The 20,866-nt window shown below is 45.9% G+C and overlaps 1 protein-coding gene across 1 annotated transcript; it reads right to left on the reverse strand.

Annotated features, from left to right (window-relative positions):
• Nucleotides 1–2,595: 2,595 nt before the first annotated feature.
• On the reverse strand, nucleotides 2,596–4,075 carry C2cd4b (C2 calcium dependent domain containing 4B). Its single transcript, XM_075965368.1, has 2 exons — nucleotides 4,039–4,075; nucleotides 2,596–3,850 (listed from the first exon to the last, which is right to left on the reverse strand). Exon 2 carries the CDS (start codon nucleotides 3,809–3,811, stop codon nucleotides 2,783–2,785), a length of 1,029 nt encoding a protein of 342 aa, XP_075821483.1. The 5' UTR covers nucleotides 3,812–3,850; nucleotides 4,039–4,075; the 3' UTR covers nucleotides 2,596–2,782.
• Nucleotides 4,076–20,866: the final 16,791 nt, after the last annotated feature.

The raw sequence follows: 20,866 nt of genomic DNA on the forward strand, positions 1-20,866 counted from the left end.
AGTGCTTCTGTGTGGAGATGGGATGCAGAGAAAGGTGGAACCCTAGAAGCCTGAAGGTCACCCGTCCCCGGGTGTGCAGGGGCAAACAAAGAGAACCTGTCTCAAATAAGGTGGGAGGTAACGGCTGACCCCTACGACTCACTGGTAAGTGCACACATACGAACATATACACATGTATGCACACATGTGCACACAGATTTAAAGAGAAGAAGAAAAGTAATGATCTCATTTATTAGGACAGATGATGTTGGGAGAGAGTCAAGAGTTCTGGCTTGGAACTGGGAATACAACCTGCTAAGGGAGAACTGGGAGTACAACCTGCTAAGGGATTATAATGTCCTGGTAAGAGGCTATTTAACTATGCTGAACTCAATTCCTCCTTAGATTCATTCCCTTTTCAACCTCAGGGAACTATTCCTGGCTACTTCGTCTCTAAAAGCATTTGCTGCTGTCCAGACCCAGTGGCCTCTGCCACCCTCCTTATCTTGTTTTTATGATAGCTACTGTAATCTGCAGTAATAAAACTTGCTTTTTGGTTTTTCCTCCTCCTCTTCCTTCTTTGTCTTCCTTTTTATTTTTTGCTATCCACCTGCCTGTCTTGTTCACAGCTTACCCTCTGTGCTCAGTGTGACACCTTTGCAGAGAAAGGGGTTAAAAGACTTGGGTGAGACAACACAGGGTAGACCAGTCATCTGAAGAAGTCTGGATGCTTTGGTTCATGTCTAGGTCAACCTTGTACACTAGCTACATGGCTTTGTGAAAAATGTCTCTGTGATGGCAACTCAGTTTTAAATTACATGATTTTAAAGTATTGATATGCCTGCCTTAGAATTATATTTAATGCAGGATTTGTGTTGGTACTCAGAACTTCATCTGACTACAACAATGGGAAGAGGCTTTCTGATACAGAATAAGTGTGAATCATTGCTGCTACACCTACTACTGAGTATGGATAAAGTGGCCATGGGAAACCTAAGGCATTCTACATTCCTGCTGTGGGATCACTTGAGTGTTTAGTATTAGCTGCCCTATGCTCAGCTCTATCCAGGAAAATCACTGGGAAGGAAGCAAAGGAATCTGCCTTCTGGACTGATGTAGCACCTCTTCTACCATGCAAGCCACCCTGTCCTGCTACGGTACCATAAGTTACTGTATTCAAGAGTTGACTGGTATCCAAGCATTTCTTTGCAAAGCCCCCAGAGACAGATATTTTACTGATGAAGCAGAGGACACGTGGACAAGCAGAAATGGGCAGGAAGAAAACAAAAGACTAGACCTCATCTGTTTCTATGTCTGACTGACTTTCTACTAAACTGTGGGCAAACCAACGGCAAACCTTTGGGTGTAATTAGTTTCCAGTGAGATTATTTGAAGAATGAACAGAAGAAAATGAACCATATTAAGAAATTCTTGGTGGGCTATGGAGATAGCTCAGTGATTAAGAGCATTTGCCACTCTGGCCCAAGATCTAAGTTCCATTCTCTTCACCCAAGTCAGATGGCTCGCAACCTCCTGGAACTGCAGCTCCAGGGCATCCAATACTTCCGGTCTCACTGGCACCTGCACTCAGGTGCACATGTCCACAGATACACATACCTGCACGTAATTTCAAACATAATAAAAATAAACCATACACACACACACACACACACACACACACACACACACACACACACACACTTAGAAGCCACAGTACAAATTTGAGAACTGATCTTAACTCATCTAGGAAGTTCTATTGCAAAACTCAGCATCATGAGAAGAAAGCCACAAAGACAATTTGTTTACAGCAGCCAGAAAGAAACAAAAGGAATGCCCATCTCCACCATCCCCTCCAGGTCCTACTTCCTTCCCTTCCCTCTGTTCCTGCAGCCTATGAAGAATTCTCTTACAAAAAGGACACTTTTTTTCTCAGAGAGGATTCTCTCCTCACCAACATGTCCTTGTGATGGAGGAGGGTCTTTGTCCAGATCATATGTGCAACTGAGGTTGTGAAGACCACCGCCTAACCATGTAAAACACTGGAACGGGTCCTGTCTGGAATGATTTTGAAAGAATAACCAATCGTGTGTGCACAGTTGCCTGGAGAGCCCACTTTAGAAACTTTGGTGATCTTCATTGCCATCCACCCAGCTCTCTGCAACAGGGTCTCCCACTGATCTGGAGATCACCAAGGAGGCTAGGCAAGTCAGCAAACCTCGGGGATCTATCTGCCTGACTCTGCCTCTGCCGCACTGGAATTATCAATTATGTGCCAACAATCTCAACTTTTTAAAAGATGGGTTCCAGGAACAGAATTCAAAACGTCATGTCTGCACGGCAAGCACTTTACCAATGAATGACATCTCTCTCTCTCTCTCTCTCTCTCTCTCTCTCTCTCTCTCTCTCTCTCTCTCTCTCTCTCTGCTACATGAACCTCTCAGTGTTCACACAAAGCAGGGCGACAGTAAAAGCAAGCACGTGAGAGTGCTTCCCTTCTTTCACACTCTTCCACTTCAGGGAGAACCTGTTTTTGTTTTTATAGTCTGAAAGAGGATCACCAAAAAGACGAGAGAAGTGGAGGCCAACGAAGCAAACATCAACACTGCAAGATTATAAGTAGAAAAATAAATAACTTTTATTTTGTACAAAAGGGAAAGTATACTTAAGACAAGAGGCTACGTGTGTGTGTCCCAGGGCCAGGCCACTGTCAGCGTCCAAGAGACTCTGAATGTCCTAGGGCCAAGAGTATATGCATCTCAAGGCCAAATGAATGTCAGTGTCCTTGCTCCCACGGAATCTGGGCTCAGAGCAGCAGTAGCGAGCCCAGCAGCAGCTCGCCCTGGCCCAGCGGTCGTCCACGCTCCAGCCCGCGGCCCTTGCTCTCAGCCTTGATGCGCACGGCCAGGCGGCGCAGCTGCTCCTCCGAGAGCCCATCAAAGCAGCAGTCCTGGTCCAGGGCGGCCTTACGGCTGCGCCGGAGAACGCTGGCGCGCTGCTGGCCCGACGGCCGCAGCACCAGGCTGAGGCGGCAGCCCAAGGAGCGGGGTTCGAACGCGGCGGCCGGGCCCTCTGCGCGCAACAGGCGGAGGCGGAGACACGCGCTGCGCGGACAGTACTCGGCGGCCAGACGTAGCGTGCAATCCCCGCGGCCCAGAGCCACGCTGGCCTCGGCTTGCAGGCGTTCATGATCCGGGCTGGTTGGGGTTGGGGTTGGGGGCGCGCAGGAGGCAGCGCGCTCGCGCTCGGCTCCACTGGGCGCGGGGCGCGCGCTCGCCCGACCCCGAGGGGCCCGCAGTGCGCGGCTCAGCAGCCCATCGGGGGCGCGCAGGAGGCGGCGCACGCGGGGCGCAGGAGCAGGTGGCGGGGCAGTGTTCAGATCAGTCGGGGCGGCGCGCGCAGGGTCCGAGGCTCGGCGCGTGCCCGCGTAGGTGTGCGCGCGGTGGCGAAGTCCGGGCCGGGGAACGCCTGGGTGGCCGAGGAAGAGCGACTCCTTTCGGCGCGTGTGCGGGCTCTCGAGCAGCGCGCAGAAGCCGTAGGCGGTGCGCGCGCGGGGCAGGTGCGGCAGCGAGAGCGCTGCCTGTGAGCGCGGGTCCCAGTCGGTGCGACCCGTGTGGTCAAAGTCATTATCGTCGCAGTCGGTAGGGGTGCGCAGCCACAGGTCGGGTTCTGCCGCGCAGCGCCAAGGTAGTGCTGCGGCCGGTTGCGGCGATTCGGGAACGCAAGGGACAGGCAGCCGCGGAGGGATGCAAAACTCTGGGATGCGGCCCGGGGTAAGCACGTTGGAGAAGGCGGGCTCAGGAGTCGATGAGCGGAGTCGACCGAGGAGGCGCATCCTCCTAGTCTGGGGTTCAGAGAGCGAACAGAAGCGTGCCTGCAACATAGAGAAAAACAGTTGAGTTTGGGCTCCTGGAGTCCAGTGGATCCCTCCCTAGATCCTCTGAAATCCTAGAATTTCCACACATCTAAGGTTCCAGATCAGCACGAGCCTTTGGTGCATCCTCATGCCCATTCTGCCTTCCAGTTATCAAAACTAAATACACGAATATATAGAAATCAGACCTTTTCTTTTTCAGTCTCGCTGGGTCTGATTGCAAGATCACCTTCAGCACTGCAGCTGGGACAGTGGCGTGCCTCTTTTATACCATAACCGGAGTCCCGCCCAGCTTTCAAGTGCCCAATCCCAAGGGACAACGGACAGCCCGCCTTGCAGCCACCTCCTCCTTTTACATCTCAAGCGGCTATGTGGGTGTCGCAGGAGCTGGCTCTGGGACCTACCTTGGCTGTCCCTGCGCTTGAGCGCCACATACAGGCCTGGGAAATGTTGCAGGTGACTAGAGGCCACCCTCTCACCCTGCCAAAGAGGATTTGGCAGTTCAAAGTGTTTGTGGCCTCTCAGAGAAGGCTAGGAAGAAACGGACAGTTGAATTTGGCAACAGTAAATCCGGCCCCCCACTAGGCGCGTGATCTACACTCACGTTCCACTGGCTTCTGTTTTTCTGCCCCCATTCATCACCGTGTGCAGGTGGTGTACACCTGTTTCCAAGGACAGACTAAACTTGGCATGTCCGTTTAGAATGGGGTTATATGCAGACAGTTTTTGAGAAGTTGGAAATGCATTAGTCAGTTTACCCTTAACATATTCGGACGACTTGTATTCAACACTGGGCGGGCTGAAAGGTTGGATGAAGTAGTTCTGTACCTCGTTTACTCAAAAGCTGTGCAAGTCCTTATTCAGCCTCTGTCTCCCTCTGCCGGACTCTCCCTGATATCACACGATCTGGGCTACCCTAAGCCTTGGGCATTGGTGACCTGCGTGAATTAATAATATGCAAAAATTTCTGGATGATTATAAGCTACTGCAAAAGATGGAAGTTCTGCTCAGATTCCTAAAAATACTTAATTTTCCAAAGCTACAATTTTCTTTCTGCCCTAATATGGACCTATGTGGGAAACAAAATCTTCCACAAAACCGAAGGACACTCTTGGCAAGGCCTAACTTTTATTTGCAGGGGTGTGAAAGCTGAAATCTGAGGGACTTGAGGAAACTCTGCAAAGGCTAAAGAGAGCCCTCCCGGGTGGCCAGGAAAGCATGGCATGGAAAGGGGGGCACACAAAACCCAAAGACCACCTGTCCTAAATAGCCTGTGGGAGTGGTCCTGACCCTCCCTGGGGAGGGGGTCAGCGCTTGATGGACTTTTCCAGAGGTAGAGTCTGGACCAAGGCAACTCCCAGGGGGAGGGGGCTTGAGATGGAGCTTTCTGCTCCAAGAATGGGTGCCAGGGGCTGGGGTGACACTTTCAATCAATCATTCCAGACTCCTTGGATATGGGTGTGTTAGAGGGCTGGGGTGTCACTTTTAATAAAATATCCCAGAGTCCCTGGATATAAGGGGCGTCAACTCAAGTCTGGCTACTTCCTGCAGGCATGGAGCAACATGGGAGGGGAGAGAACCGGGAGGTGGGCTCACACTCAGTGAGAGGAGTGACTGGAACAACATTTGGTTTACTCTCATCCCGGGGTCCTTAGGCAGCTGCTTTTTGAGGGAGATGAGAAGGCAGGTGGCTAGGAGAAAAAATTGTTATTATTGGCACCATAAAATGGGGCTAGCCATGGGAAGTCATTAACTGCCAGAAAGAATGTGACGGGAAAGTGCCTCGGTTGTTCAGGTGAGGCTCAGGTGTATAATGGGGCACAATAGCATATAAAACCAAATTTTAGTTGGTAGGTGTCCTTGATCTACAAGAGGCGATCAAGGTGCCGATGTCAAAGTCCCAGGAGCTGGTGCAGGTGTTTGGTGTTGTCTAGAGAGCGCTTTGTGAGTCAGATTTGTCCCAGGCAGCAGGAGTGACCTGTAAAATATGCTTGAAACTGGCTGGGGTTAAAATGGGCATAGCAAAAGGCTTTTGCTTTAAAGGGAATTGGGAACTCTGGATTTTTTTAAAGATGTACCTGAAACCTGTTAGTCCTGGACTATGAAGCCTGTGAAAGAGGCACACCTATCTATTTTTTCAGGAGTCTTAACAAATGAGGTAATGAGCTACCAGTGCCTTAAGTCATCAAATGCCATTAGACAGATCTGGAAGGGATAAATGAGCAAAAATGAGATAGCATTTTTTTTTAGCTATGTAGGCAATACCAAATTTTCCCTTAGTCCTTGGAGAACATTAGCCTAGAAGCAGTGCTTGCCATTAGCTGCGGAGTACAAGAGGCCCGAAGATTTTCCTGTGAACGGGGAAGATTTAGTCTCCCTGTCTTGCAGGATGAGAAGATCGATTCCCCAGAAGGCATCCAGGAAGTTGAAGAGGTGAAAGGCCACTTTTTGCTGTGTGGGTGGCTTTGCCAAACCCAGAGGCAAGCCTGGAGATGAAATGTCCTTTGCAACCACATATCTTCTTGGAGGAGCTAAAGGGTGCTGTGGGACCTGGCATGTCTCTGTGTTAGAGGCTCTTTTGTTAAACGCCATACCCTCAGATCTGTAAAGGCACTTGAGAATTGGGTATCATTACCTATTATTTAAACTGGGCATATAAGCTAAATTTAGACCTGTATTTTACCCAATTAGTTACAGTTTACCAGTTCTAGTAAATGTAAGAAGATTAAAAGGAGGGCTGGAGAGATGGCTCAGTGGTTAAGAGCATTGCCTGCTCTTCCAAAGGTCCCGAGTTCCCGAGTTCAATTCCCAGCAACCACATGGTGGCTCACAACCATCTGTAATGAGGTCTGGTGCCCTCTTCTGGCCTGCAGGCATACACACAGATAAAATACTGTATACATAATAAATAAATATTTTTTTAAAAAAAAGAAGATTAAAAGGAATATTTTAATAAGCCAAAGAACATTAGCACATGTGGGTACTCTTACCCAAGATGGTGGTGGGGTCAAAATGGCGGTTACTCACTTGTTTGTATTTTTTCAGAGCTGTTTTAGTTTGGAATTGTCTTAAAACAAGTACACATGCACACAGAAACATAACTCAACATACTTACACAGACATACTGTGGCCACATCATTCTAACAGACAGACAAAACACTTCTAGAATCCTGTGTCAGTTGACCAACTTAAAATCCTAGCAGTTAGGTGGCAGAAGCCAGGAGAGTTGAAGGACGGGGTGGGGGGAGGGGACGGATCCATTTTAGCGAATCTCAGAGTGAGAGAACAGCTAGAGGAGCAGGACATAGAAGCAGGGGTGGAGCACACATTTAGAAACTATGGGCATGGGAGCCTTTTTTGCTTTAGATGTTAGATAACCCCAATTTAGAAGGATTTTTGTAAAAGGCTGCCCAAGGGTGTTTGAATAATCAGCATGGAATCACAAGGACCTTTTAGAAGTCCATGCCTATTGGAACTCAAGCCTGTTGCAATGCATCCACTGGACAAAATGCTTGAATCAAAACAGGGGTGCATGAGAAATGAATGGGGATGTCTCCAAACACACCCAAGTCTCATTTCAGCAAGGTATGGCTCACCACGTGGGTCAGACTTCCAGCATGGCCAAGACTTCAACAGAAAGCCTGAAAATCGAATGGGTCCCCACCCTACTCCAAAAGGGGAACTCACCCAGTTGAACCAAACCTTACCTATTGGAGAGTGCACTAAGGGCATTTACCATCATGTGGTGCTGAGCCTCAGTGGGAAACCTCCATAATGTTAGGAATATTCTTAAGAGGAGCCTCTCCACCAATGCAAATAATTCCAATTAGACCGAATTAGACCGGATCAATGCCCATGTTTACTGCAGCGCTCCTGGGTAGCTGGAAAAGCATGGTGGGGAAAGAGAGAGACCAAGGGGGGGGGGTGACATGCAAAACCCAAAGACCACATTTATTTTTTTTTCTTGTCAACAGCCTAAAAAGCCTGTGGGAGTAGTCCTTACGGGCTTTTCAAGAGGTGGAGTCCGGACCAAGGCAACTCCCAGGGGGAGGGGGCTTGAGATAAGAGTTTTCTGCCCCATTGGTACCCCAAGGATGAATGCTAGGGGCTGGGTGAAGCTTTCAATCAATCAGAAATATGTATTTCACTTTTTTTGATTTTATAGGGTATTACAGTTAGGAGATTGTATGGCTCTCAGAAGAGACTTTGAACTTTAGACTTTAAAAGTTTAAACTTTTAAAGTTTGAGACTATTTTAGTCCATGGGGACTTTTGAAGTTGGACTGAATGCATTTTTACATTATGACATAGCAACAAGCCTTTAGGGGCCATGGGGTAGAATATGGTGGTTTGAATGAAAATGACCCCCAAAGGGAAGGGTACTTTTAGGAGATGTGGCTTTGTTAGGGTAGGTGTGGCCTTATTGGAGGAAGTATGTCACTTGGGGGTGGTCTTTGAGGTCTTATATATGCTCAACCCATGCCCAGTGTCTCAGTCTACTTTCTGTTGCCTTCTGATCAAGATGAATCCAGCACCATGTCTGCCTTCATGCCACCATGTCCTGCCCTGATGATAATGGACTGAATCTCTGAAAATGTAAGCTACCACAATTAATTGTTTTTCCTTTATAAGAGTTGCTGTGGTCATGGTTTTCATTCACAGCAATAGAAACCCTAACTAAGCCAACACCATATATGTCATGAATTATAGGAACCAACATGAATAGTTGGAGAGAAGGAAGAAATGAGGTAAATTGGAGCAACACAAAGTAATGAATGGCTGGGCACCTATGAATATATTTATAATATATATGCATAGTCCTTCTGCTACAGAGCCCCAAACTGCCTTCTTTCCAGTTACCCTGGTCCAAGTTGTTAACCTGACATCTTACTCAGTCCCTTTCAATTCCAGCACCAGGGATACAGTCCTAGGCAAGTAGTAAGGGTTCAGTCAATATTTGATGAGTTATATTGCATTAAATTGATAGTAATCTACCATTCAGTTCTCATGACTGTCAGATGCTTCCAACTACTTATCTTACTAACTAGCTACGTTATTTGATTTCTTTCTTGTAATAAACCAGCAAGCAGATGTTTCTGTTTGCCAGATGGAAAACTGAGGTGCACACTCAAGACCTTGTTTAGGGTCATTTGCCTGAACCTGGCCATACCTACTGAGTTCCAGCTTTCTTGCTAATTCCTGATTATTCCCTTCCTTCTTCCCCATTCACTCTGGTCTTGAGAGTGTTGTGTGACTTATTGTTGCCCAAAATTTTGCTTGCTTGTTTGAGACAGGGTCTCACATGATAGCACTGGCTGGCTTAAATTTGTGGTGATCCTCCTGCCTTAGTTTCCTTAATGCTGGAATTAGAGACTTGTACCAACAAGCTTTGAGAAAATGTTTTTTGTTTGTTTGGTTGGTTGGTTGGTTTTTTTGTTTTTTTCAAGACAAGTTTTCTCTGTGTAACAATCCTGGCTGTCCTGGAACTCACTTTGTAGATTAGACTGGCCTCAAACTCAGAGATCTGCCTGCCTCTGCCTCCAGGTTTGCTGGGATTAAAGGCATGTTCTACCATTGCCTGACTAAAATGTCCCTTCTTTAAACACTTGAGTCTATTCTTGTTTATTTCCTACTATCCTTTCTTTGGAATAACTCATTATGTCCGAATCCTTAAATATGAGGAAAAGTGAACTTCACTCTGTGTAAATACCAAATTCTTTGTTTCTTCTTCCCCCCTCCCCTACAAGAGAATCACATTTCTCTTGTAGATTCTTTTTGTTATTAGTCAACTATTGATCCATATGAACCCACCAGGGTCAGGGAGAAGTAACCATTTAGGTAAAGCCAAATTCAGGCAGAGGTGCTTTTGGGGATCCCTGACCATCTTATTCCCTCTGATTCATCAGGTCAGTTGTCCAGAGTCACTGGCAAAGGATTCTTCCTCTCTAAGGCAGAGCACATTTAAACTGTGTCCTGAGATAGACTGGGAGAGCTATGTAGTAAATTGTGTATTCAGTGAATAATGGTGGGAACGGCTAATCAAATCAGTCGCTTTTCTTCCTCCTTGAAGAGCGACAGGCTTTCTCCTATCATTTTTTAAAAGATATTTAAAGGTAACTATCTAGACTAACCTGTGGTTACCTTTTAAACAATCATTAGGCTTTCTCCTTTGATGTCAGACATTTGTTTCCTTCACGTAGGTACAATGTACACAGAACCCTTAATCATTTTTGCAAACATGGTACTTACTTAATCCTTGAGATAATGGAAATCTAATACTCAAGCTACAGCTGAGGAAATGGAACTTTGTCATTCACAATATAAGAATATATGGCTGAACCATTGCTAAGGCCTGCTTGTGACTCTCAACCATATTTTATCTTAGGGCTGGAGAGATGGCTCAGTGGTTAAGAGCCCTGGCTACTCCTCCAAAGGATTTGGGTTCTATTCTTAGCACCCACATGGCAGCTTATACCCATCTCTAACCTTTAATTCCAGGGAATATTAAGGTCATTAAACTTTGTCGGGCCTGACTAAAACACAGCAAGGCTCTAAAAATAAGGTGTCCAACTTAGATTGCCAGCTGGGACTTCCCGTTCTGACAGTAGCTGTGATAGCTTTTCAGCCAGTGATAAAATACCGTGAGAATGAAAGTAAGAAGTTTTTTGGCTCATGGTTTCAGAGGTTTTCATCCATAGTCAATGAATTGTTCTGTCACTTTGGGCCCCAAGGAGGCGGAATATCATGTTGAGGGTGTATATGTGTGTGTTGTGTGTGTGAGGGGGCCAGGAAGCTGTTTATTTCATGGCAACTAGAAGCAGAGAGAGCAGGGAAGGAACTGGACAAAAACCTCCCCCTCGATGCTGCATTTCCAATGCCCCCTCACTTCCAAGAGTTTCTATTATCTCCCCCATAGGCCATAAGACTCGGAGGCCATGAATAAATTAATACATGTCAATATCAGAGCCCTCAGGATGACAACATCTCACAGCCATGCAGCTCTAAACATTGCTACATGGTGCACTCGGAGGTTTGGTGGGACATTGAAGACCCAAACCAGGAGGGCAACTAACACTGGCACTCTGTTTACATCTGGCATTGCTGAGGCAGTGGCCCCCATGGGGAAGGGAAGCTGTGTGCTAGGCCTAGAACTAACAAGACCCACAGCAAAGTGAGTCCACTATGCTGGTTGGCAGTACAGGGGAGTTGCCTGGATCTGAAGCCATGAATCTTGGACAGGAGCAGCTACAAAGCAACCCATGGTGGTAAATGTGTTGTTCTCAGCTAGTGGAACTGTTTGGGAAGGATTAGAGGTATGGCATTGTTGGATTGGATGTGGCCTTCTTGGAGGTGTGACACTGGGGATTGGCTTTGACATTAAAAAGACATGTAGGCCTACTTTTACTTCCTTGTGCTTGCTCTCTCTCCCTCTCCCCTCTCTCTCTCTTTCTCTCCCTCCCTCCCTCTCTCTCTCCTTCCCTCCCTCCCTTCATCTTTTGCATCAGATGTAAACTTCCAACTACTGCTGCTGTTCCATGCTTACCCGCCTGCTGCCAAGCTTCCCACCATAATAGTCACAGACTAACCCTCTGAAACCATAGACAAGACCTCAATTAAATGCTTCCTTTTATAGTTGCCTTGGTCATGATGTTTCATCGCAGCAATAGAGCAGAAAGTAAGGTACAACACAACCCAACGGGCCAGAGATAAAGGTCTCCATGCTCCATTAGTTTTTTTCCCCAGATAGATGGACTCTGGCACAACCAGCAACTAAGAAGCCTACAATGGTTAATATAGAACAGCTATCACTGTTCTTTTTAAGTTAAAGACTCAAATATAACGTCTTTGCACCCAAACAATATGAAGATACCATCATTTATTACATATAGAACCAAACATTTTATGTTTGGAAGATGTTTTATACACATTTTCTTTGGCTTGTCTGTCATCACAGTACACAGAATAGTGTTTTAATATCATTTTGAAGTACATTGTGAGTTGCAGATCCCTCCAGAAGGTGCGACGTGTATGCACCTCCAAGCTGGATAGGTGGCAGCATAGAGATCTACAAGCAGTGACCCATCATTCCCAAGAAGCAACCATGTCATAGAATCTGCCAATCCCGCGCTGCTGTGCAGAGTGATACCTGCCCTCCCCCACACCCCTTCCCATGCCAGAAAAACTTCCAGATATCACATCCTGAGGCTCTTGTCTGGATCTCTGGCTGGCGACCACTCATCTTCTGCCATGGGACCTGTGGGCAAAAGTAGAATGATGAAATCAAGCACATGTCAAAGCGTTATTGTCAACGTGGCGCTTTAGGGCACAATAAGCTCAGAAAACCTAAAAAGCTACAAGATAGTATAAGTAGATCCAGCTGTTTAAAACACATACCGGGTAGACACAGAGTTAGAAGAAGGTGCACGGAAATTACAAAGTTACAGGATATGCAAGAAAAATGACACCAGCAAGCTGACTCCAGACAACTGGAGATGCATCTATACATTTGCTTGCCCGAATTTGTTCAAATGTAGATGAATTAAATGTGCAGATGAACTCCTGCCTAGAGAAGGTGATCCTTCTGGAGAGACACAGCAAAGCTTCTTCACGCAGAAAACAAGTAATGGTCACAGCTGGAGGATTCAGGTAGGCAGGCTTTTGAGTGGGTGCCTGCAACCCGAGTTGCCATTTCAGCTCCAGCAAACGTAAGGAAAGGCAGACGTAAGGAAAGGCAGACATAAGGAGAGAGGCAGACGTAAAGAAAGGCAGACGTAAGGAGAGGCAGAAGTAAGGAGAGGTAGACGTAAGGAGAGGCACATGTAAGGAAAGGCAGACGTTAAGGAGAGGCAGATGTTAAGGAAAGGCAGACGTTAAGGAGAGGCAGATGTTAAGGAGAGGCAGATGTTAAGGAAAGGCCGACGTTAAGGAGAGGCAGATGTTAAGGAGAGGCAGATGTTAAGGAGAGGCAGATGTTAAGGAAAGGCAGATGTTAAGGAGAGGCAGACGTTAAGGAGAGGCAGATGTTAAGGAAAGGCAGATGTTAAGGAAAGGCAGATGTTAATGAGAGGCAGACGTTAAGGAAAGGCAGATGTTAAGGAGAGGCAGATGTTAAGGAAAGGCAGACGTTAAGGAGGCAAACGTAAGGAAAAACTGCGTGTGATAGAATGAATACATGAGTTCCTTGAAAGCACAAAACACAGTGAGAAGGGGCTATACGAAGTCCAGTGTGTGGCCCATGAACCGCCTGCAGTCAAGGCCAGCTATGAAAGTGACTCAACACCAAATCAAATGTTCGGAAGTTTTTCTGTTGTTTTCTTGTTTGTTTTGTCTTTACATCTGTTGATTCAATTGAACAGTTCTGAAGTGTGAACTTTGTAGAGGACAGTGTCACAAGCTAGAACACAGCTACCGATGGAGCATCCTGGGGACAGTGTGCCTTCCCTCGGTGCCCTAACTTGATCTAAGCGGGCACCTAAGTGTTTCTGTAGGAACCTCTGGGCCCACTTAACCTGGCTTGGTTCAGCGCAGTCCACAGGAGCGGCTCAGCAGTCCAGCTGAGCATTGGACATGAGGTGGACATCCTAGTCCTTGGGGATGTGTACCTTAAGGAGAGTTATCGAGGAGGGAGGACAAGAGGACCTGCTATTTGGAACTTGTTTCTGGACCTATAGAGCAGTTAGTGTCCGAGAGGGAAGCGTATGGTGGGATTTTGTTTGTGCTTTAACAAATAAAGCCTGCCTGGAGAAAGTATAAGACTGAGAGACATCTAAAGATAACTTTGGGTTGGTAATGCAAGTTAAAATAAAAGGTGAATTAGGCGCAACGCTTTGGACTCACCAAGATAGGATAGATAATGGAGTATTTTCTGTGAATTTGTCAAATGCAAATAGACTAGACATATTGTTGATGTATTCATTGCCTGTATAGAGTGTAAATAGTTACTGTATTTATTGTATATATTTTTATATATAGTTTTTTATATTAGTTATAACCTTTTTTATTTTAGACAGAAAAGGAAATGTGGTGATATTTTGTTTGTGCTTTAACAAAGCTTGTCTGAAGATCAGAGAAGCAGAGCAGCCAGCCACTAGTTCTTACCTCTACAAAGTCCTCAGACCGAATGGGGTATCCTGTCTCTCCCAGTCCTCAGACTGAATGCTGTCTCTATGAAACCTCAGACTGAATCCTGAGATCCTGACCCCTCCCACCTTATATTCCTCTCTCTGCCCAGCCATATCACTTCCCACCTCTACTTCCCTAGTGCTGGGATAAAGGTGTGAGCCACCACCACTTGGCTCTCTTTCTCTTTTAGACTGATTCAATCTTGTGTAGCCCAGGATGGCCTTGAACTCACAGAGATCTGCCTGCCTCTGTCTCCCGAGTGCTGGGATTAAAGGTGTGTGCCTCCACTGCCCAGCCTCTATGGCTAACTAGTGTGGCAAGCTCTGCACTCTGATCTTCAGGCGAGCTTTATTTGGTAAAACACAAATATTACCACAGCAGTGGTTATACCAGAGAGGTTAAACACCACACACACAGAGAGAGACACACACACTTGCACACACACTTGGTACAATTAATCCAACTGATCCATGAAGGAAACTTGACAAAGAGTCTTCAGCTACCTGTGAATACAGAATTCTGTGTTGCAGTCAGAGGAAAAGCAAAGCCTGGATGGACACCTTCCTCTTCATGTCCTCATTCTTTTTACACTCCTATTGTTAAATGATTTTTATAGACAAGGTGTTTTGTTTACATGCTTATCTGTGTACCCTGCGCATGTCTGGTGCCCACAAAGGCCAGAAGAGGGCACCAGAACACCTGAAACTGGAGTTAAAATTGCAAGCTGCCATGTAAGAGCATGAACTGAACCTGGGTGCTCTGCACGAGCAACAAGTGCTCTTACCTGCTGAGCCATTGCTCTTGCCCCAAACATTCAAACTTCTTATTTCTGCCCTTTTTTCTCACAAATATACCAGCTCTCTTCACTCCAATGTTTGGATTCTTGAGATATTAAATTGGTATTTAAGTAAAGATTTGATTTAAAAGAACATATCAGGATTGTACAGTGCTTAAGATGCCATCAGCTTTCTTCCATTGGCTCGCCTGGAGCGGGAGAATCTGTTCTGGCACACAGGATGCTCTGGGGTGAAACTGTTGGACTTCCAGTCAGCTGCCATCACCTTCTCCATCTTCCTCACCTGGATAGAATCTGCCTACGTGCTGTGCCAGGCTCTCATGCCTCCATTTGTAGTAGGGGACAGAGGAGTATATCCATGGGAAAATCTCTGAAGTGCCGATGGAAGCTGCCCACCCTGTCAGGCAATTGCCTGGGTGCCTATCCTAGGTGGAATAGGTGGTCACAGTCACTTAACTTAGCATACACTGGCCATGAGGGGTATAGAACTTCCAATTCACCTTCAGAGGCAGAGACAGACACAATAAACATACACACACACACACAACACATAGAGTAAAGATATTCCATTTTTTACAGCTAAAGTTGTAAATCTTGTCACTTGTATACACACACACACACACACACACACACACACACAAACTTTTCAGGGTTGTGAAACACAAGCAGGGTGTAAAGGGAGAAATCTGAGAAACTACTCCATGTAGTGTAGTGGAGAGACGATTGTACAACATTAAGAGCCAGATTCTGTCCCCACATGTCAAATTGGCAACACGTAGTTCCCTGCAAGGCAACTATGCCTGCGGTCACTCTCACCCCCCAATGTATAGCAAAGCAGACAGAACCAAGTTCAGTTCCTTAGAACAATACCTGAGGTGTAATCCTTCCTGAATGTCTGTTAAATGTGCTCCAAGAAGAAGGCTTAAAGGCTTGGCAACCAGTTCATCAACAGCTTGTCAACTTCTAAAGAGTCACATCTCTGCTGGTGTCTCTCTCAAGCCAAGGAGCCAAGTCTTCCAGTGTCAGGGAAATCAATCACCAACCATTTACATCCAGGCTCGCAACAGAGCTACAGGGGCTCCTCCATCCCACACTCTTTGAATAAAATAATTCCTAGTTTGATGCCCTAAGAACTACTGTTATCTGCCTTTACCTAACTCACAAATGCAGTGTTCAAAAAAATTAACATGACCTTCAAAAAATGCTTCATGATAATATTCTAGGGCAAAGAGTTTGTGTTCTGTAAAGGGTAAGACAGTAGTTAACCTTGCTGGCCGTGTACGCTTCACTGCTGTTGGGGGATGGTAAACCGTAAAACCAGCTAAGAGTCAGGTAGGCAGGCCGAAATTGTTTCATGTGAGCGAAGAGTATATGTTTTAAAAATTTAACAACATGTTCAGAAACAAACCTAAGAAACAATAAATGACAGATTATTTTTCATGGCCTATAAAATCCAAAGGGGCTGGAGATATGGGATAGTCAAAAACATGTCACACTTTTGCAGAGGACCCAAGTTTAGTTCCCAGCACCTACATTGGGTGGCTCACAACAGCTGTAAGTCCAGCTCCAGGGGCTCAGACTTCATCTTCTGGCCTCCATGGGGCAATTGCGTTCACGTTGGCACATAGTCTTATAGATACCCACTTACAGCTAATTAAAACTAAAAATGAATAGTTAAAAAGATGTTGAAATATTTGAAATGTTTATTAGAGAAAAAATTGACTGTAGAAAAGTTCTTAAAATGTCCAGTTTTCCAGACTCACAGGGTGTCAGAAGAAAAAAAAAAGTATCTTCTCCCATTTTCCTCAGTACATACAAATCTGGTTTACTTTCTCAAAATAACACCAATCATTTTCCAGGATGGAAAAAAAGTCACTTGACAAAACTCAACATCAGTTCCTAATTAAAAGCAGGCAGCAAACTGGTATGATAAAAAGTTTCTTCGTCTGTATTAAAGACATCCATGTCTACTAAGAAACTACAGCCTGAACCTTTTTAAGGCCAAATATCTTCTAAAGTCCAGAAAGAAGGAAACATGCGCACACACTCTCTCTTTATTTCAACCTGGTAGCAGAGGTTTTAACTATTGAAATAATGCCATCGATGGGGCTAAGGAGAATCTACATAACAGGGTTGGGCACCCTGATGGAGACTTGTGTGTTGGGCACACCTGTGATACAAAGAGTTCTTATGCAAAAAATTTTCTGGTGTGGGAATCCCCTTAAAGGACAGGGAAGAAAGAAGTTCCCCTAATTTTTCCAGTGTCCCCCTTTCTAGTACTTACTTGAATCTTGAGGCATCTGCATGGCTGTTTCCCAAAGAAGCCGGACCAGCCACATCATCAGTGCACAGAGAGACAGCACACAGCGCTCCCTCCTGTGAGAAAGCTCACTCCCGGAAGGACTGCCTGCTCCAAAATGTTGCTCCCAAAATGGAATGCGGAGCGTGAGTGTCTCTCGGAGTCAGAGCCTTCAGCATTAAATAGTAGCCTGGTAGCTTTCTTCCAGCTCCAATGTTGTTGTCCCCAGACCCGACAGGCCCATGTTGGCTAGTCTGATTGCCTTCTCGTTTTGAAGCTCATTTAGTTCAGCCCTGATAATCCTTCTAAGTTTTATTTTGGTTTCTCCTGGTGGATCAAAATAAGAGTCTCTGGCAATTATCCAGATCACATTCTTCTCAAATGAGTCAACAGACTGAGTCACATCAAATTTCTTTGGGCCAAGTACTGAATAATTTTGCTTTATGCCCAGCTTCGAATGAAGGACAATTGGATAATCTGATGGCAATCCATGGGCATATCTGGCATTTTCAGTCTCAAATTCTCTGTCATCAGGCCACACAATGAGCTGGGGTGTGGCCAAGTCTAGACCGTATCTAGCATGCATAAAATCTTGGGTTCAACCCTTCACATCACAAAGCACACAAACAAAATACTGCAAAATCAGGACATGTCAACAATGATCTGCCTCTAAAATTATTGCAATCCGTTCTGTGGTCATGTTCAAAGGAAACTTCTAGAAGTAATCACTATTTTTGAATCCAGCTTCTTCAAGACTGAAGCACTGGCTTCCAGATTTTGAGGGTCTGGGGCCCCCTTTCGGAAACTGATGAATGCTACAAACCTTTCTATATATCCACATTTACATATAGGCATTTTTTTAGTCCAGAGATTAGCCCAGGCAGCATGCAACGGCACATATGGTGTCAGTAATGTCTGCACACATGCTCTCTATGTGGCCAATGCATGTTTAAAGCTAGCTTTTCAATTGTAGTTTACTAACATGAAGATTATAGAGCAATCCTCACAACAACCCTGTGAGGTAGGTATCATTATCCCAACTTTACCCGTGAGGAAACCAAAGCCCAAAGATATCAGGAGATTTTCCAGCATGTACGTGGCCCAGAACAAGGACACTGACTTGTGTATTCAGTTCAAGTGCAGAGTGTTTAGGGTAGGGGTCAGGGCTTCTGCTATCCGCCCCCAAGGGGAAACTCGGTGTTAAACCCTTTCAATAAGGCCATGGAAGCGAAAGCCCCCACAGGACTCTGTAAAGTTACAGGCCATTCTCCGAGGACTGCCAGCAACAAGCTTATCATTTGACATTGCTGACTTTGAAATAGAGAATTTAAACTCCATTTCAAACCCAACCCAACCTGAAATCAGCAGCAGCAAGTCACCCAGGTTTGTTGTTAGGGGTTTGAGACTTCCTTTTTCACAATAGCTGTGAAATAGTTCTTAGAAGACAGCAGAGTGTTGGGCGCAGAGGTGAAGGAAAAGAGTTATTCACCCAGGGGAAAATACAAGAACTGGAAAACAAACTCCCGAACTTCGTGAAGGATTCAGATGTCGGGAAATTTGCACACTGCCTGTATCCATAACCATCCAGAGAAATCAAGGGAGGAACCCATAAGCTAGTCATGTACCAGACCACCCTTATGGGGTTCAGCTCTTCTTATGACATCTGCTTGAAGAGACAAAGATAGGGTGGGTGTACAGTTTGACACCATCACTAAGCTTGTGTACCCGGGTTGGGTCCTTGGCAACTTAGATGCTGTCCAAGAACAGTGACAATCTGAACGTTTCAAAGGCCCATGGCCAAGTAGAAAAAAACATGGTGATGCTGCCACATGGGTAGCTACCCCTCTAGAACACCATCCCTCATTACAGAACCACAAATAATAAACATTCCTTAAGCCCTGGGGTAAAATGACGGTGATACCACTAACGGTAGTGCCTGTCTGTGCTTTGGTTTCCACTGATTTTGAACTCTGGCCAGGAAACCTGTCCATTGCGAGACCGTGGCAGAAGGACTTTCCCAGACCAAATCAACCACTAGGTTACCGAAACTCCGGAAGCTCGCAAGTCATTTCTCAGGGCCTACTTTACATTTCCAAAGTAGATGGACCATGATCCTTGGGCTCCCTCATATCCTGTGTGTGCTGTGTGTATAGGTCTTCAGAGCTCATAAAATAGCACACGTACACCACCCCCAAAAAAAGACCCTAGGGGTAAAACCTAGCAGCTTTTGTCCGTCATGTCCCCAGCCTCAGCAAGGACCCCCTCCACCTCTCAACAATATCTTCTCCTACAAGAGTAAGGTTTTGTTGTGTGACTCAGGTTTCCCAACCTTCAGGAGCCCAGGCATTAGATGCCAAATTCTTTGCCTTTGCTTTCTGGTTTTGTTAGTTTTGGGAGACAAGGTGGCGTTTCCCCCACACCTCCTATAAGGCTTACACGTGTCTCCCCTCCCCTCTTCATGACGACCACAAAAAAAGACAAATGGCGCTGCTACTAGGCAACCCACAGCAACATGGAGGGCACTTCGAGAAAAGAGATGCATGACTTTGTCAATGACGGTGGGCACAACCATGACCCAGGGTTCCTCCCACCCGGCTCACTCCAGTTGCCTGTTCTGTGCTTGTAACAGTCTGGCCAAAGGCAACCAACAATGACGCTGTGAGTCCCTTGGCTGACCCAAATCAGCTGCTCTCTAAGCTCAGGCCAAGAGCTGCTGAGATAGCACCTCCTTCATTTGGGGGACTTTGGGTATCTTTGCCCCTCTCCTCCTCTATGCTCAGGAAAGGCAGGCAGTGGAGACATGGTTCCATGCTTTCTACAAAAGGCACTCCTTCCACCAGGTAACAGGAGACTGGCACAGCTACCCCTGTGCCTCCTCAGAACTTGGCAAGGGTTTGAAGGGAAGGAGGAGGAGGACAGGAACAAAGTAGAGGAAGAGGAAAAGGTTTCTGTCTCTGGTTTCATAGAGCATTCTGGCCTTCCTTCCCTTTGTTCTTTTTCTTGATTATTTCATCTTCTCCTGACCCCATCATCTCTGCTGCTGGAGCCTAACTTCTCTGCCATTTTTAATTGCCTATCTATATTCTTATCTGGGTTTCTGCTTTGATACTTAGGTTTTTTTTCAATTTGTCTCAATACAGTTTTTCTTTAAGGCAAGGATCAGACCGACTTAAGTTTATGTGAAAGGGAAGAATAGCGACGAAGGGCTTCATCTAAGCAGTCGGAGAGGCAGTGTCCATCGGTCCACAAGTGACTTACTCTCTTCTGTGACATGGGCATCACTCAGAAGCTCTTCCAGTTACCATCAACCTTGAAACTAACACCCACATTGGGCTATCATCCCATTCTCTCATCATATCATCTCATCTCCAACAGAGCTAGGTACCATTTGGAGATCCTTCTTAGATCTCATCTGGGCTCTGAAGCTTATTGCTTTCCATTTATGGTCTCCGCTAGAGGGGACTTGGCATATGCTGTGGAAGAACATGACCCCAGCTTCCCACCTGTCTGTGACACTCCATCACTGAACCCAGAGGACAGAGTTCCAGATGAGGCAGGGAACCTCATACCTGCTAACCTCAGGCATTTTTGGTGATGTTAAAGGATACCAGAGAGAAAAGAAACCATCAAAAATGAAAGAAGGCTTTCTAATTCTGGAAGGTGGATAACTGACAGAAATACAGTGCCCAGACATTAGAAGAAGATCTAGGAAAGCCAGGGGTGTGGTACTTGTAAACCATGGACCTAACAAAGACTCTTGTGCATCAGCTGCACCCAACTCCCACAGCTTGGTGCTACAT

The sequence above is a fragment of the Microtus pennsylvanicus genome, chromosome 3 (assembly GCF_037038515.1).
Source record: "Microtus pennsylvanicus isolate mMicPen1 chromosome 3, mMicPen1.hap1, whole genome shotgun sequence".
In the NCBI taxonomy this organism is placed as follows: Eukaryota; Metazoa; Chordata; class Mammalia; order Rodentia; family Cricetidae; genus Microtus; species Microtus pennsylvanicus.

Bases quoted from the DNA above. Each gene is read 5' to 3' on its own strand.
- C2cd4b (XM_075965368.1), bottom strand. From the start codon at position 3,811: ATGCGCCTCCTCGGTCGACTCCGCTCATCGACTCCTGAGCCCGCCTTC.